This window comes from Amblyraja radiata, chromosome 2 (assembly GCF_010909765.2).
Source record: "Amblyraja radiata isolate CabotCenter1 chromosome 2, sAmbRad1.1.pri, whole genome shotgun sequence".
Lineage (NCBI taxonomy): Eukaryota > Metazoa > Chordata > Chondrichthyes > Rajiformes > Rajidae > Amblyraja > Amblyraja radiata.
In genome coordinates, this window is record NC_045957.1 from 11,517,269 (window position 1) to 11,535,668 (window position 18,400).

The window sequence follows — 18,400 nt, forward strand, 5'->3', positions numbered from 1 at the left end:
GGGCCTTGATCGGGTGGATGCACCGAGGATGTTCCCAATGATCGGGGAAACTAGACCTAGGGGACATAGTTGCAGAATAAGGGGGGGCTCTTTTAAAACTGAGATGAGGAAGAACTTCTTCACCCAGAGGGTGGTTAATTTATGGAATTCACTGCCCCAGGGAGCAGTGGAAGCAGAAACTTTAAATATATTTAAGACTAAAATAGATGGTTTTTTAGCTGCCAAGGGGATAAGGGGCTACGGGGAGAGGGCAGGGATATGGACCTAGGTATGGTTAGTATAGTAAGACCTGAGTGATCTCCTGGACAAGTGTCGATCGCCTGGATTGGGGTCGGAGAGGAATTTCCCGGATTTTTTCCCCGAATTGGACCTGGGTTTTTATCCGGTTTTTTGCCTCCCCCAGGAGATCACGAGGTTCTTGGGGTGGAGAGGGGTGATAGCGGTATAAAGGGGAGGGTAGTGTCTTGTGTTCTGTGTCTTGTGTCTACTGTTTGTGGGTAAGTGTGTCTGTTTAGTGTTCAGCCATGAGCGAATGGCGGTGCGGGCTCGACGGACCTGGTGGTCTACTCTCGCACCTACTTTCTATGTTTCTATGTTTCTAACTTCTCTACTTAATTCCCTGACAGGCCAACATGCCAAAACCCTTCTTCAACGTCCTATTTATCTGCAATGCCACATTCAGGGAACTATGTACGCCGTTCACTGTGAATGTCCTGCCCTCGTATGACTTCCCAAAATGCAATACCTCAAGGAACCATGACACCTTAAACCTCGAATTATAGGGGCAGCATGGTGGGAGCATCGGTAGAATTACTGTCTTACAGCGCCAGAGACCCGGGTTCGATGCTCACTATGAGTGCCGCCTGTACAGAGTTTGCACGTTGTCCCTGTGACTGTGTGCATCCTCGCAAAAGTCTAATATCAGATTTAAAAGTGACAACTGACCCAGCATCAGTTGTCATGTGTCACAGAATTAAACATTTCTTCCAAAATGTCTCCAACTAAGTGTTTCCTGAATTCATTCCTCAATTTTCTGGCTGAATTGTTAGAACATGCTTCTGTGCCATAGGCTCCTTATGAAGCAGAAACAATTTGTCTTCCTCCATCATATGTGCCATAACCATTTGTAATGTGCACTGATGATATGGGTAAAAATATAAGTGGTACCATTTATAAGTTTGTCTATGACATGAAAATTGGTGAACTGAAAGCAAGGAAAGTCACAGGCTACAGATGATATTGGACAGATAGTAAGTCAGGCACGGGAGAATTTAATTCTGAACAGTGTATGGTGATGTATATTGGAAGGGCTAATCAGGGTAGCAGGTACCCAATGAATGGTCAGGCCAAAAACAATATTGAAACACCTGGTACAGTTCCATGGAATCCTGAAGGTTGCAGCGTAGGTGGTATATAAGATGCTGAAAAATGCACCGGATATTTTTAGCCAGAGCACAGAATTTAAAAACAGAGAGGTTATGGTACAACTTTAAAAAAATTGGATGGGACTTAATTAGAATACAGTATGTAGTTCTGGATACCACTCTACAGGAAAAGTATGATTGCACTGGACAGGGAGCAGTGAAGATTCGCCAGGACGGTTTTGAGGATGAAGCATTAGACATGATAGGCTGGGTTTCTTTTCCGTGAGTGGAAGCAGCTGAGGAATGTAGATGAGGTAGATAGTAAGAAACGTTTCCCCATTCGCAAAGGTGTCCAAAATTAGAGGATATCGGTTCAGGATAAGGGCTAAGAGTGTTAGAAGAGATCTGAGGAAGATTTCTTTTTCCACCCAGAGGATATTTAGATTCTAAAATTTACTACCTGTGTGGACAGTGCAAACTGGCACACTTTAAAGAAGAGCCAAGACAATTACCTGAATGGTCAAGACATTAAAGGCTATGAACCAGGTGCTGGTAAATGGGATTAATACAGATAGGTGCTCGGTGATCGTTAAGGACAGTGACTGCAGTGCCTGTTTCTGCACTGTCTCACTATGACTCTGACCTCAATATTCAATCAAATCAGCACTTAACATTCTTGTTGAACATATATTCCCAGATTTTATTTTCTGGCAGAGCTTACCTCGCCTATCTCCATCAATGGCTCAATAATGTCCACGCCACCATATCCATACTGAAGGTCAGCTTCTGTCAGTTTGTTTTTCTTGATGAACTGTGTGTTGAGATATCTGTGATAGCAGAAGAGTTTTTTAAAATCTTAAGCACACTGCTGGCATTCCAATTCCAATTATGCAAATCTTTGAAATCTTTGAGATTTAGCTTTTATTTATATTCACTTGACAATTCACATGTTAATTAGTTAAAAGGTGCAAGGTGACACATGAACAAATAGATTGACACCACTGTCAATGAGGTCAATTGTTACTATAAATACAAATGCATTTCCATATCAGCAATAATCTTAAAGGTGCACCTTGAGCACAAATTTAGCTCTCGACCTTCAAATTATTCCTGCAATCACAGTTATAAGAATTATGTTGTATTGCTGCATGGAGACACAAGAAACTACAGAAGGGTCCCGACATGAAATGTTGCCCGTCCTTTTGCCTCCACATATGCTGCGTGACCTCCTGGGTACCTCCAGCACTTTGATTGCTGCAAATAGTGTTGGATGCTAAAGCATTAATAAGCAGCATGCCAGGTTTAGAGGATACCAATCTGGAAGAATGGTCTCGACCCGAAACATCACACATTCCTTCACTCCAGAAATGCTGCCTCAGCTGCTGAGTTACTCCAGCTTTTTGTGTATATCTCGGTTTAAACCAGCAGTTCCTTCCTACACTATTTACCTAACTCCATTCCCATTGGAGCATTAAATACCAAGGGAATACCGTACAGCTTCAGAGAACTTTGGTTGTGCTGCATTTGGAGTATTGCATGGAGTTATGCTTGCCCCTATTACAGGAAGGATGTGGAGGCTTCGGAAAGAATGCCCAGGTTTACCAGAATGATAGACACAATAACTCAGCGGGGCAGGCAGCATCTCTGAAGAGGAATGGGTGACGTTTCAAATCGAGACACTTCTTCACTGATGTCAGGGAAGTGGGCGGGACAGAGATAGATTATAGTCGGAAACAGTAAGACTGGTGGGAGAACTCGGAAGGGGTAGGAGATGGGGAGAGATGGAAAGCAAGGGCTATTTGAAGTTAGAGAAGTCAATGTTCATACTGCTGGGGTGTAAGCTACCCAAGTGAAATATGAGGTGCTGTTCCTCCAATTTACGCTGGGCCTCACTCTGACAATGGAGGAGGTCCAGGACAGAAAAATCAGAATGGGAATGGGAGGGGAGTTAAAGTGCTGAGCAACCAGGAGAGCGGAGGTGCTCAGTGAAACGATCGCCGAGCCTGCGCTTGGTCTCGCTGATGTACAGAAGTTGACACCTGGAACAGCGGATACAGTAGATGAGGTTGGAGGAAATGCAAGTGAATCTCTGCCTCACCTGAAAAGACTGTTGAGATTCTTGGAAGGAGTCGAGGGGGAGGTAAAGGGACAGCTGTTTCATCTCCTGCGGTTGCAGGGGAAAGTACCTGGGGAGGGGGTGGTTTGGGTAGGAAGGGACGAGTTGACCAGGGAGGTGCGGAGGGAACGGTCTCTGCGGAAAGCAGAAAGGGGTGGAGATGGGAAGATGTGGCCAGTAGTGGGATCCCGTTGGAGGTGGCAAAAGTGTTGGAGGATTATATGCTGTCTGCGACGGCTGATGGGGTGGAAGGTGAGGACAAGGGGGACTGTCCTTGTTGCGAATGGAGAGAGGGAGGGGGAGCAAGAGCAGAGCTGCGGGATATCGCGGAGACCCCAGTGAGAGCCTCATCTATAATGGAAGAGGGGAACCTCCGTTTCCTAAAGAGTGAGGACATCTCAGATGATCTGGTATGGAAAACCTCATCCTGGGTGCAGATGCAGTGTAGATGAAGGAATTGGGATAGTCTTTACAGGAAGCAGGGTGGGAAGAAGTAGTCTAGATAGCTATGGGAGTCAATAGGTTTGTAGCAGATGTCGGTCAATAGTCTGTCTCCTGTGATAGAGACGGTGAGATTCAGAAACGGTAGGGAGATGTCGGAGATAGTCTAAGTGAATTTGAGTGCTGGATGGAGATTAGTCGTGAAGTTGTGCAGTGAGTTCTGCATGGGTGCAGGATGCAGTTGTCAATGTAGCAGAGATAGAGTTCCGGAGTTCCGTCGAGTTCTTTTACCAGAATGATGCCTGGATTAGGGGGATTAGGGAGTATTAGTTACAAGGAGAGGTTGAACAGACTTGGGTTGTTTTCTCTGTTTACCTGATAAAAGGATATAAAATTATGAGAGGCAGTGGTAGGGGAGACAGTCAGAACCTTTTTTTTCCCAGGATGGAAAAATCAAGTACTAGAGGGCATAGCTTTAAGGTGAGAGGGTCAAAGTTTAAAGGAGATGTGCTTTTTTTTGTACAGAGGGTTGAGTCTGCATGGGTCGTGCTCCTGGTGGTGTTTTGAGGCAGATACGATAGTGGCATTTAAGAGTCTTTTGGATCGGCATATGGATATGCATAGAATAGAGGGATATGGATTATGTGCAGGCAGGTAAGGGTTGGCTTGGCATCATGTTTGGCATAGATATTTGTGAATGCCAAAAGTGATCAAAACAATCAATGATTATAAACACAAGGGCACCTTTGAGATCATTGAAGTCTGGCAGTCGTAACTTCACCAGCTCAAAGATCTCTGTGAATGCAGTTGCCGGTGCGTACTGTGCTGCACTGGGCCAGGGCCAGGGCAAAACTTTGTGGCCCTGGCTCCCGGTGGATTTTTCTGCGGCAGAGACCACACTGACGGAAACAGGGTAGCACAGGCAAAGAGACAGAGCGATTTTGGAGCAACAGACTTGCTCTTCTAACATCACCAACCACATCAAAGTGGCAACAAAAGCGGGATAGAATTTGGAACGTACCAATGAGCAACTCACCTCAGGAACCCCTAAAGCCTCGACAGCATTCTCATTGCTCAAAGTAGGAAATGTCTAATGGAATTTGTTCAGCCGATCCAGAAAAAATAAAATTCACAAAGCTCAACTTTGTGAAGGGCCAGATCATTTGAGCAGTTTCTGCCCACTGAACTCAAGATCCAGTGCCTACAACTGGCCAATTGCAGCTGCAATAGTTAATTATAATTGCTCGCCTATCGCATTTTATGTTTTAGTTCCAGTTCTACAACCTCTGTTCAGAAGGATAAAAACAGAAAGTTCATAAACAATAATTGCTTCCAATTTTGCACCGTGCTCATTGGAATACTTCAGAAAACTGTTCCGTCATTTTATTTGGATCAAAATCCTTCAATTTCCTCGCAAACACTATACTATAAAAGCATTTACATCAAATGGGATTCAGCAAGTCAAGATCTACCAGCAGAATTTCAAATTAACTTGAAATGGACAAGAATCAAAACTTCACCAGTAGTACCCAAACCAGAAAATACATCCATGTAACTTTCCAAATGCAATCAATGGATTTTAACTTACAATCTTAAGTTTCTGTGTGCAATGTTCTCATTTTTGACTTACACAGATATTAAAATGTAAAGTGAAGCACAATAATCTATGGAAACTCCCCGTTTATAAATTCAACCTATTTGTTTAATGTTTAACCAACAACATTTATTAAATTGGCAAATAGTATTTTAAGAACTACCATTACAAACAAAGAGATAAACTATTCCCCATGCTTACTACTTACTGAGTGCACAGATTTCTTATTTACTGATGAACCACTGCATATTCCTGTCAAAATGTAATACGCCCCAAGGTGTTTTATTTTAAATAAATAACAGGTTTATTTACCTATATAAGCAGTCCATGTAATCTGCGCCTTTACTGTATTCTTCCCAATATTTATGGTACATGGTCAAAATCTTTTCTTCAGAATCCAGAACTTTCTGCAAATAACAGTATATCAAAAATATAATTTTCAAAGAGAAAAAGTTTGAAAGTACACGTAATTCTGCTATAACACTCATTTCCTTTACACAAATTGCATCAGGGACACACCATTTGTCTGACACTGGCCAAATTGGTTATAACTGGATTTTGATTAGGAACTAGAGAACCACGTCAAGAGAGAGAGAGTCAAGAGAGTTTTATTGTCATGTGTCCCAGATAGGGCAATGAAATTCTTACTTGCTGCAGCACAACAGAATATGTAAACATAATCCATAATAAAAGTTCCATTGGAAATTGACAAGCAGGAAATAAAAAGCAGTCGTTGATTTATTTAGGACAGGGGAAAAAACATGTTTCCATGTAACTTTCCCACAGTAATCAAGACACCGTTTTCTCTTGAGAACACACTTGGCCAGTCATGGCCGATCTATCTCTCCCTCTCAACCCCATTCTTCTGCCTTCTCCCCATAACCCCCGACACATGTACTAATCAATTCTAGGCATTGACATTGACAAGCAATTGCTTCTGTGGACACTTGTGTAAAGATACTCTATTGAACTATGTAAGATACCTGCAGTAGCAAATATAGACTTATTTCTAGTGAAAAGACCTTTATTTTTAAAATCCAGCGGGAAAAATAACTTGGTTATTACGAGTCTGAAGCTCTTTATCCCCTAACTCCCTTGCTCCCATTGACCCCGCTGTCTTCATAACACTACTTTCTGTAGCATGATTTTCTTAGGAACATAACTATCGCATTATAGCAGAAGTACCTGTAATGGAAACTAAACATCTTTACTGACCTTCAATACATAAATCAATATTCCAATCCAAGACAATGTGAAAATTATGAAGAAAGTCACGCTGAGACATAAACTCTTATTTTTAAATATATGATTTTAAAGTAATAAAAATAAGTGTATTTTGCTTCTTTTTTAAAAATTGGACTTGCATTTTGCAAATTAGCTTCATATTGGGAATAATTATCCATTGTTAAGATTTTCCATAAATTTAAGGTGCAGAGTGGCTATGTTTTAGCATCAGCAAATCTTCAACATGCATTCACCAAAAAAAATAGCAGAGCTTCCAGTTGGCCAAAACAAAACAAATCTACTTACAAGCATTTGAGGATTAACAAAAAACATTGAAAAAAAATATATTTTTAAATCCTTCCTATGTTCTGAGCTACTAAAACTCATTGTGAACGGTTCAATATATTACACTATAATACTGGAGGGAAATTGACCCAAAAAAAGTGCCTCATTAGACATATACCACGAAAACATTCTACTGATGTAAATCAGTGTCAATAATGGTCATCATTATTTGTTCTTCATCATCAAGGATGATAAGATTAAGGGAATCATACCAATTTTCCACATTCTGGCTACTTCAATAGAACGTGATAGCAAAAAGACCGACTGAAAGTATGGTTATGGATGAAACAGGGAATAAACAACATAAATTGAGAAAATATAAGATCATCTTGCAACGATAATGACTGTAAAATATTCCTCATTTCAAAACCAATTCGAAAAGGAAATTCGTTGATTTTGTGTTTTTGAACAGATTAATTATCGACATCTAATTGAATACCTTGATTAAAATCTTAAAATGTATTATCTGTGAAACACAATGAACTAGGTTGAATAATTTAGGCCGCCATTTTTACCAACTTTCACTATCTTCTATGACTATTCATGATTATTTATCAACTGGAACTATTACATTTGCAGAGCATTCCCATCCCTTCCAGCTCTGCATTTAAGGTCATGGCTAGAGCATGCAAAAGTCCAGAGTAAATGTCATGGAAATAAAAGATATACCTTGTACAGGAGTTGGACATGATTTTCCAGAAAGATTTTTGTTTCTGTGTAGAGTCGCTCTCCCAGAGGTTCTGGGTAGGCCACACACAAAGCGTAAATGTCTCTGTATATAATATTAAGGCCCATTATTAAATCAACAGTGGGGGGAGGATTAAATTAATATAGATAGATAGATAGATCCTTTAATAATCCTTTACAGGAAATTACAATGCCACAACAGCTTCAAGACAGACATAACACCACACATTTCCTCAAATAGCTTCCATACTTAATAAGTTAAAATACAATGAATGAATACTAAAAAAGTGCAAAGTTATTTTTGTGCATTGTAAAACCTTATAGCAGCTGGTATACAAGACTTCCTATATCTCTCAGTTTTGCACATTGGTGCAATCAGTCTCTGACTGAAGGTGCTGCTCTTGATCACCTTCAGGGCGTGGAGTGGGTGAGTGGGGTTGGTCATTATTGAACCCAGTTTGTTCAGAGTTCTGGCCTCTGCCACCCATTTAATATGGGATTAAAATACAAATTTTTAAAGTCATAAATTCTGTCAAGTGTTCAATGTTAAGCGATGAGCAACTCTGAAAAGCAGTCTTATGAAGATTATCTATTTTTTAAATTTTGATAATGATGCGATTGTCATCGTTTGAAAACATCAGGAGACAGATCGGAATCAGTCAAAACAGCAGAATTAAGGCTATTTAAAGATTATCATGCATACATGAATTAGATTGACACAGATTAAAACAGTATTTATTAACAATTAGTTACATTCTCTGACCAAAACCAATCATTGTAAAAATATAGCCTATCAACAAAAGAATATGCAAATGATTATAGTCATATAGTCATACAGCATCGAAACAGGCCATTCAACCCAAATTGTCAATGTCAACCAAAATTGCCCATCGAAGATAGTTACATTTACCCGCTTCTTGGCCTCTAAATCTTTCCTAGCTATGTATCTATCCAAGTGCCTTTTAAATGACATTATTGTATCAGGCTCAACTACCTCCTCCAGCAACTTTTTCCAAACACCCACTACACAGTGAAAAGTTTCACCTCAGGTTCATATTAAATCTTGTTCCTCTAACAAACACATGTTCTCTTGGTTTTGATTCCTCTACCCTGGGTAAAAAACTCTGTGCACTCACCCTATTTATTCCCGTTATGATTTCATACACCTCGATAAGATCACACTCAGCCGGCTACATTCCAAGGAATAAAGTCCTAGTCTGCCCAACATTTCCCTATCGCTCAGCCCCTCAACTCCTGGCAACATCCTCGTAAATCCTCTCTGCACTCTTTCCATCTTAATGACATCCTTCCTGTAACCAGGTGACCAAAAACTAAACACAGTACTCCAAGTGTGGCCTCACCAACGGTACCCTAAAGTCTCAACTTCTTTACTCAATACCCTGGCTGATCAAGGCTAAAGTACCAAAAGCCTTTTTGACCACCTTATCTACCTGTGACACAACGCTTTCAGAGCACTAGATCCCTTTGTTACATCGCACTACCCAGGGCCCCACCGTTCATTGTGAAGGTCCTGCCCCAGTTTGACTACCCATAATCCAAAACACTTATCTACATTAAATTCCATTAGCCTTTCCCCAGTCCATTTGCCCAGTTGATCAAGAGACTGCTGTATTTTTTTGATAACCATCTTCCCTATCTACGATACCTTCCACTTCACAACCTTTCCCCATGACTGGGACGCATATTCACAGCCTTGCCAAAGTAACAAATCCAAAAATGTTTCCTAACAGAATATTTCAGAAAGCTCTTAAATAGGAACCCCTCCTTGTTGCTACTTTGTTTGTTTTTTAAGCTTTCCAAATACAAGTGAGTTTGCATCATTTTTCAACAACATGGTCTAAAACCACAATTATTTAATTTAGCCATAAAGGATACGAAAAGCGGTCATTCCAAGTAGCTCTTTCCACGTAATCCAGCATGACAACTGCTCTGATTGTTGTCAGGAGCTTGTTCCATGTTTCATCGAAGTCCACCACACGTGGTTTCAGGGACATTGTGTGGCACCTAAAAGACGAGACAAAACTACTATGAATTTTCGTGATCATAATATTGTTTTCTTGAGGGTCTATTAGCATGTTGGTTTTGGAATCAAAATAGACAACAATATGTTGTTTCAAAACAACACTGCGGATCCCAAAGCATTTTCTTAATCAATATTTACAATACTATAGAAAGAATATGTGAGTGCTACCCAAATATTCAAGGAATTTTCCCATTAATATTTATTTCACGCATAATCCAATGGGCCAAGGGTTTCAATGAACAAAAAAGGAAATTCTTACTGCAGATATTTAATTGATACGTTTTCTTTTAAATGTGTTATTAATTTCCTTAATTCTCCATGAATTGAATTGTTCACTAAATCTTAATCTTAATCAGTTTATTTTTGTTCTCAATAATTATGGAATGCAATACATTAATGTAATCATGTATTGTCTTTCTGCTGACTTAGCACGCAACAAAAGCTTTTCACTGTACCTCGGTACACGTGACAATAAACTAAAATAAACCAAACTAGCCGAACCACAGACCAGAGATGCATTTTAGCCAAGATATTAATTCCTGGGTGTTATCAACAAATTGTACAAAAGCTATAATATTTTAAATATTAATTTCATGTCTCTAGTTCCGTTTGTCAAACGCAATCATTTCACTGAATCAGAACAAAAAGCATTTTCTTTTTAAAGATATATCAGTGAGTACATGGCACACTGACACAGATTTTGAAAAACGTTGCAATAATACATGAATATCCCATCAGCCATTCATTAAAGGAATTGAATTTTTTCTTTGGTAACATTATGACAAACTGTGATCCCCTTTTTCAGGCGAAATCCTATCCCCTGATATCCCATTTGGACAGGAATGATAAAAACTGACCAAGAACCCAAAGCAAAGTCATATTAAGAAAAATCAAGGATTATGGTTTGGAAACACCAATTCCAAGGATGAACCTTCAAATTTAATACTAGGAACATGTGGAAAGTACATCAACCTAAAACAGGCGATGGTTATATCCCAGAATTCATTGTTCCATCCAAGACGGGCCAATGTCTCATCCGTGTAAGTGTGAGAAGTGGGTTCAGCTTATTATGTGAAATCTCATTTATTCAGCAAAAAAACGGCAAGTTATAGAAGAAAAATGAAAAGGGTAACCGGTGTGGAGTCTAAAAATAGCAACTTTCGTATAACAATTAATTTCTTTTCTGTTGGCGGAGTCGATGGGGCAGAGCAGCTGCGTTCTGGTTTTGGAGAACCAGCAAGAAACAAAGGGGCAGCACGGTGGCGCAGCGGTAGAGTTGCTGCCTTACAGCGCCAGAAACCAGAGTTTGATTCTGACAACAGGTGCTGCCTGTACGGAGTTTGTATGTTCTCCCCGAGACCTGCGTAGATTTTCTCTGGTTTGCTCCCACACTCCAAAGACATACAGATTTGTCAGCTAATTGGCTTGGATTAATTGTAAATTATACCTAGTGTGTGCAGGATAGTGTAAGTGCATGGGGATCGCTGTTCAGCGTGGACTCGGTGGGCCAAAGGGCTGGTTTCCACGCTGTATCTCTAAACTAAACAGTCTTTACATGCAAAAGCATGAAAGTAATGTTATAAATGGGCCTATTCTACCTATCATCACCCATTGTATCTCCAACACCTCTCCCCCATTCATGATATCTGTCTCTATCACAGGGGACAGGCTATAGACTGGTTTGAGTCTGGAGAAGGGACCAAACCCAGATTGTCATCTCTCCATTCCCTCTACAGATGCTGCCTGACCTGCTGAGTTAATCCAGCACTTTGTGTTTTGCTGCCTTTCATTATTCTATGACAATTTTAAATAAAAGCTCCAAGGGAAGATAACAAGTATTTTGATTTAACATAAAACATTACTTTACATCTCCAAAGCTATGCAAGACAATTTAGATTAACAACATATTCTAACACGAGTATTCTCCTTTGAAGTGCACAGATAATCTATTGACTCAGGGATAGCACTGTAGCCCGTAGAATGCGACAGGTTTTAAGTTGCACGAAGGTATATGTAGAACCAATGAATAGAAGAGAAGTTGTGGTGGTGCAATTAAAGTAACATGGTGAATTTTTGTCAACTCATTACAAAAACAATACGCTTCCATAGGCAAAGGGTCAGAAGAGGTTTACAAAATTCTTGGCAAAGATGGAGAAATTTGGTTATGGGGAAAGTTTGAACAGTCATTCAATCGGAGCCACAAAGAGTGCATATAATTGTGGATAGATGGAAGGACAGGAGGGGATCGGGGAGGTGAGCGATAAAATAATGGGTGTGGAAAGGAGGATACAAAGGTCATGGAAAGTGGACACAACTTCCCAGACTCCAGGGAAGGAGGAAGACCTCCTCCAAGGACAGGCGGGCAAGGGGCTGGGCGGGCAAGGGTCAGGGTGGGAGGGCGGGCAAGGGGCAGGGAGGGCAAGGGACCGGGAGGAATAGAGAGCAGGCAAGGGATCGTGAGGGGTGGAGGGCGGGCAAGGGGCCAGGAGGGAGGACGCGTGGGCAAGGGGCCAGGAGGGAGGAAGGGAGAGAGGACGGGCGGGCGAATGGGCAAGGGGGCCGGGAGGGAGTGAGGGAAGGCAAGGGAGCCAGGAGGGATGGAGGGTGGGCAAGGGGCTGGGAGGAAAGGCAGGCGGGCAAGGGGCTGGGAGGAAAGGCAGGCGGGCAAGAGGCCAGGAGGGAGGACGGGTGGGCAAGGGTCCAGGAGGGAGGAAGGGAGAGAGGACGGGCGGGCGAGTGGGCAAGGGGGCCGGGAGGGGGTGAAGGAAGGCAAGGGGCCAGGAGGGAGGGACAGCGGGCAGGCAAGAGGCCGGGTAGGAGAGAGAACGGGCAGGCAAGGTGCTGGGAGTGATGGAGGGTGGGTGGGTGGGTGGGCAAGGGGCCGGAAGGAAAAATGGTCAGGTAAGGGGCTGAGGAGGGCGGTCAAGGAGCCAGGAAGGAGGGAGGGCAGGCAGATGGGCAAGGAGCCGGGAGATAGGGAGAGTGGGCAAGAGGTCGGGGAGGGCAGGTTGTCAAAAGGGGCAAGCGGGCAAGGGGTGGGCAAAAAGCAGGTAATTGCTAATGGTTGGGTGGTAGATGAAGGGCAAAATGCGAGTGGGGAGGGGAGGGGGCGTGGATAGTGATGAATTGGGAAGAGAATAAAGCCGAGGGGGGGGGGGGGGATATCAGGGGCAATGTGATAACCGGGCGTGGGGTTGAGTGTGAAGGGAGTAAACTATGTCCCAACAGCTCTGGCCTCCCCACATCTTTCGCCGGGCCCCGCTTCACTTCGCCTCAGGCCACCGGGCCCCTGCCCTTGCCCTGCCTCCCTCCCTTCCTCCAGCAGCAGCAGCGGCGGCGGCGGCCCACGACACAGGCCCGGAGCCTGCTACAGGAGGGAGGGAGGGAGGGGGAGAGGACGGCCGGCCCGGCCCGGCCCGGGGCCCCCAGCCAGAGTCACCGTTACAGCGGGCCGCGCAACCCCAGCCCAGCCCGGCCCAGCCACGGCCTTACCCTCGGATCGGATCGGCCCGGCCTGTCGCGCTGGAGCTGGAGATCCGGATCCCCGGCGGCGCCGCAGCGGCCGTCTCGCTGCCTCCCTGTCCCCTCTCTCCCTCCCTCCCTGTCCCTCGCTGCCTGTCCCACCGCTCCCTCCCTGTCCCCTCGCTCTCTCGCTCCCTGTCCCGTCTCTCCCTGTCCCACCGCTCCCTGTCCACACTCTCTCTCTCTCTCTCTCTCTCCCTGGGCTGGGCAGCGCCGAGCGGAGCGGAGCGGCGTGTGTACGGCGGCTGCGGCGCTCAGTCAGTGAGAGAGAGAGAGCGACCCCTGCCCGCCCGCCTGCCGATCCGGATCACACTCACTCCTGGCACTCACTCCCGCTCACTCTTAGCACACTCCAGATCACACACTCACCCCCAGCACACTCACTCCCTCCCAGCTCAATCACTCCTGGCACTCACTCCCAGCACACTCCGGATCACACACTCACCCCCAGCACACTCCGGATCACACACTCACCCCCAGCACACTCCAGATCACACACTCACTCCCAGCACACTCCAGATCACACACTCACCCCCAGCACACTCCAAATCACACACTCACCCCCAGCACACTCACTCCCTCCCAGCTCAATCACTCCTGGCACTCACTCCCAGCACACTCCAGATCACACACTCACTCCCAGCGCACTCACCCCCAGCACACTCCAGATCACACACTCACCCCAGCACACTCCAGATCACACTCACTCCCAGCACACTCCAGATCACACACTCACTCCCAGCACACTCCAGATCACACACTCACCCCAGCACACTCCAGATCACACACTCACTCCCAGCACACTCCAGATCACACACTCACTCCCAGCACACTCCAGATCACACACTCACTCCCAGCGCACTCACCCCCAGCACACTCCAGATCACACACTCACCCCCAGCACACTCCAGATCACACACTCACCCCCAGCACACTCCAGATCACACACTAATTCCCAGCACACTCCAGATCACACACTCACTCCCAGCACACTCCAGATCACACACTCACCCCCAGCACACTCCAGATCACACACTCACCCCCAGCACACTCCAGATCACACACTCACCCCCAGCACACTCCAGATCACACACTAATTCCCAGCACACTCCAGATCACACACTCACCCCCAGCACACTCCAGATCACACACTCACTCCCAGCACACTCCAGATCACACACTAATTCCCAGCACACTCCAGATCACACACTCCAGATCACACACTCACCCCCAGCACACTCCAGATCACACACTCCAGATCACACACTAATTCCCAGCACACTCCAGATCACACACTCACCCCCAGCACACTCCAGATCACACACTCACTCCCAGCACACTCCAGATCACACACTCACTCCCAGCACACTCCAGATCACACACTCACCCCCAGCACACTCCAGATCACACACTCACCCCCAGCACACTCCAGATCACACACTCACTCCCAGCGCTCACTCCAGATCACACACTCACCCTCAGCACACTCCAGATCACACACTCACCCCCAGCACACTCCAGATCACACACTCACTCCCAGCACTCCAGATCACACACTCACCCCCAGCACACTCCAGATCACACACTCACCCCCAGCACACTCCAGATCACACACTCACTCCCAGCACACTCCAGATCACACACTCACCCCCAGCACACTCACTCCCTCCCAGCTCAATCACTCCTGGCACTCACTCCCAGCACACTCCAGATCACACACTCACTCCCAGCACACTCCAGATCACACACTCACTCCCAGCACACTCCAGATCACACACTCACTCCCAGCACACTCCAGATCACACACTCACTCCCAGCACACTCCAGATCACACACTCACTCCCAGCACACTCCAGATCACACACTCACTCCCAGCACACTCCAGATCACACACTCACTCCCAGCACACTCCAGATCACACACTCACTCCCAGCACACTCCAGATCACACACTCACTCCCAGCACACTCCAGATCACACACTCACTCCCAGCACATTCCAGATCACACACTCACTCCCAGCACACTCCAGATCACACACTCACTCCCAGCACACTCCAGATCACACACTCACCCCCAGCACACTCCAGATCACACACTCACCCCCAACACACTCCAGATCACAGACTCACCCCCAGCACACTCTAGATCACACACTCACCCCCAGCACACTCCAGATCACACACTCACCCCCAGCACACTCCAGATCACACACTCACTCCCAGCACACTCCAGATCACACACTCACTCCCAGCACATTCCAGATCACACACTCACTCCCAGCACACTCCAGATCACACACTCACTCCTAGCACACTCCAGATCACACACTCACTCCCAGCACACTCCAGATCACACACTCACCCCCAGCACACTCCAGATCACACACTCACTCCCAGCACACTCCAGATCACACACTCACTCCCAGCACACTCCAGATCACACACTCACCCCCAGCACACTCTAGATCACACACTCACTCCCAGCGCACTCACTCCGGATCACTCACTCTATTCGCTCACTCACTCCCAGCAAATTCATTCTGGATCACTCACTCACTCACTCACTCACTCTGGATCACACAGTCACTCCAGATCACCCACTTCGGATCACTCACACCCAAATCGACTTCTCATTCATACTGATCCAAGATCACACACTCAATCGATCCGACTCCGGAAAGTGACTCCAGATCACTACCACATCATCCCATTCGACCGTTCCCATGCACTGACTCCAGATCCATTATTTTGGATCAACGTTGATTCCCTACAATGACTCCAGATCATCCATTCACACTTTGCTTGCCTTTCGGGCAGCAATTTGCAAAGGCATGGTCAATTTAAAATATCCTTGAATTTGACTGCTTACAAGCACGATGTTGGAATGCCACACTGGAAAGTTTCTCACCAAATCAAGCACTATCCTTAATGGGTATCCTCAATGTTTCTGGGTGAAAACTTAAAAGTCTCTGTCCAGCAACCTTCAAGGTTCCAGAGTCTCAAGAACCATTGGTGATGGCAATAGATGTTGACCTTGTCAGAAATGCTCTTATCCCTCAAATTAGTTTGAAAAAATGTACTTGTGTTTTGTTTTTAATTTAAGGTAGTTGCACAAAAAATCTCGGGAGACTCATGATTGTTATTAGTTTGATTCATGCTGGACAGGATTGATTTTTTTTAATGTTCTAAAGTTGAGTATCACTGACGAGGCCGGCATTTATTTCCCATCCTGTCGTTCTGCAGGATAGAGATTATGGGTTTATGTTTCAAAGTTTCAATGTGTCAGTTTTCCCAGAAAATGCTGAGCAAGACTGTCGTCAACACTAGCTTAGAGTCATAGAGTAATATAGAAAGGAAATATATATACGAGCCCAACTCGTCCATGCTGACCAAGATACCTATCTAAGCTAGTCCCATTTGCCTGTGTTTGACCCATATCCCTCAAAATCCTTGCTGTCTTTGTACCTATCCAAATGTCTTTTCCATGTTGCTGTTGTACCTGCCTTGACTCAACTCAGTAAAAGAATATGTGTGTGTTTATAGTTTGTTTGGTTGTTTGTTTGTTTGCCTTTTTGCACAAAGTCCGCGAGCATTGCCACTTTTCATTTCACTGCACATCTCGTATGTGTATGTGATGAATAAACTTGACTTGACTTGACCACTTTCTCTGGCAGTTTGTTCCATAGTTTCCCAACGTTCTGACACTTTTTATTATGATTTTTAACAATTCTTTCACTGTTTATTAATATAAGAAGTTTTTGTCAAGCTTTGATAGGCAAGTCCTTCTTTGTGAGCTATCCTTAACATGCCTTGTTTCCACTCCAGTTCTGTGGGTTCTGAAGTAGCAATGAGACTAATGTGAAAGCCATAGACTCAAGTTGGGCAGATCGTGCTTGACAGGACAGATAAGTTGGAGGTGGTAGCTTCCTTCTTACTTTTACAATTTACATTGGGCTTTTGTGGAATCCTGATGAAGAAACTCAATGCCATCCAAAAGTTCCTTCTCCAGTATGAGTGGTCACAAGCTGATTATTTTCACAAGTACGTGGAATGTTTTGAAGGTTTTCCTAACTCTTTTTATTCCCCCTCTGAACTCTGAGACAGAACATGGAATAGAGTGTTTGTTTCGGGAACAAAGAACTGAGATGCTGGTTTATACCAAAGATAGACACAAAGCACTAGAGTAACTTAGCGGGTCAGGCAACATCTCCGGAGATAAAAGACAGGCGAAGTTTCAGGTTGGGACACTTCTTCGGACTGAAAGTAAGGGGTGGGAAGTTGGAGGCAAGAAAAGACCAGGATAAATCGGGACCTGCAACAAATGACCTTGGGCAGGATGGTGCCCTGTTAGGCCCGTACCTCACCTTGCCCCCTTCCTCCACCCTAGTCTTTTAACCAGTTCCAAAGTTCACCACATTGTATCCCTCTTGAGATCACACCTTCACTAGCTAACAATTGGCCGACCAGGGCACCACCTTGCCTGAGGTTATTTGTTGCTTGCCCTGATTTGTCATGATCTTTTCTCACATTGAGCTTTTTCCTCACAATCCCCTACCATCTACTTTCAGTCTGAAGAAGTGTCCCAACCCGAAACATCACCTATCCTTTTCTTCAGACATACTGCCTGACCTGCCCAGTTACTCCAACACTTTGTGCTGGGTATGTTTGTTTTGAGAGTCTGGTGTCAGATGCACAAAACATATGTCTCACCCTTTGTAGCTAACTGATTGCAAATCAGGCCTCATGGCTCGGAGTTTGGACTGTTCATCCTGACCGTGGACTAGGTTTTTAAGGAGACTGTGTTGGAGGCATCTCTTCAGTGCTTTGAGGTCTATGTTTCAGAATCAGACAGGAGGTGAGGATCACTGGTACCTGATATACAATGGGTTTTGTGCCAGATTTGAAGTCTTGATCTCTCATTTTCCCCAGGTGGCTGGTTCAGTGAAAGCAATTATGATTTTTTTCATTGATATCTGCATTTGGACATTTGAAAAATGGTTCATGTTCTCCAGTGTTTCTTTGCGGGCCTTTATTGTTGGAAAACAGGGTTATGCAGAAGAGGT

At 44.7% G+C, this 18,400-nt stretch overlaps 1 protein-coding gene across 2 annotated transcripts in view; it reads right to left on the reverse strand.

Moving 5' to 3' along the window:
• cul2 (cullin 2) overlaps positions 1–13,438 on the reverse strand; it is an 88,796-nt gene extending 75,358 nt beyond the window's left edge. For both annotated transcript variants that reach the window (XM_033042060.1, XM_033042049.1), the window contains exons 1-5: positions 13,308–13,438; positions 9,668–9,796; positions 7,754–7,856; positions 5,828–5,922; positions 2,086–2,191 (exon numbers count right to left, since the gene is read on the reverse strand). In XM_033042060.1, coding sequence (XP_032897951.1) covers positions 2,086–2,191; positions 5,828–5,922; positions 7,754–7,856; positions 9,668–9,786 — 423 coding nt within the window. In that variant the 5' untranslated portion in view covers positions 9,787–9,796; positions 13,308–13,438. The remainder of the gene's footprint in view (positions 1–2,085; positions 2,192–5,827; positions 5,923–7,753; positions 7,857–9,667; positions 9,797–13,307) is intronic.
• Positions 13,439–18,400: the final 4,962 nt, after the last annotated feature.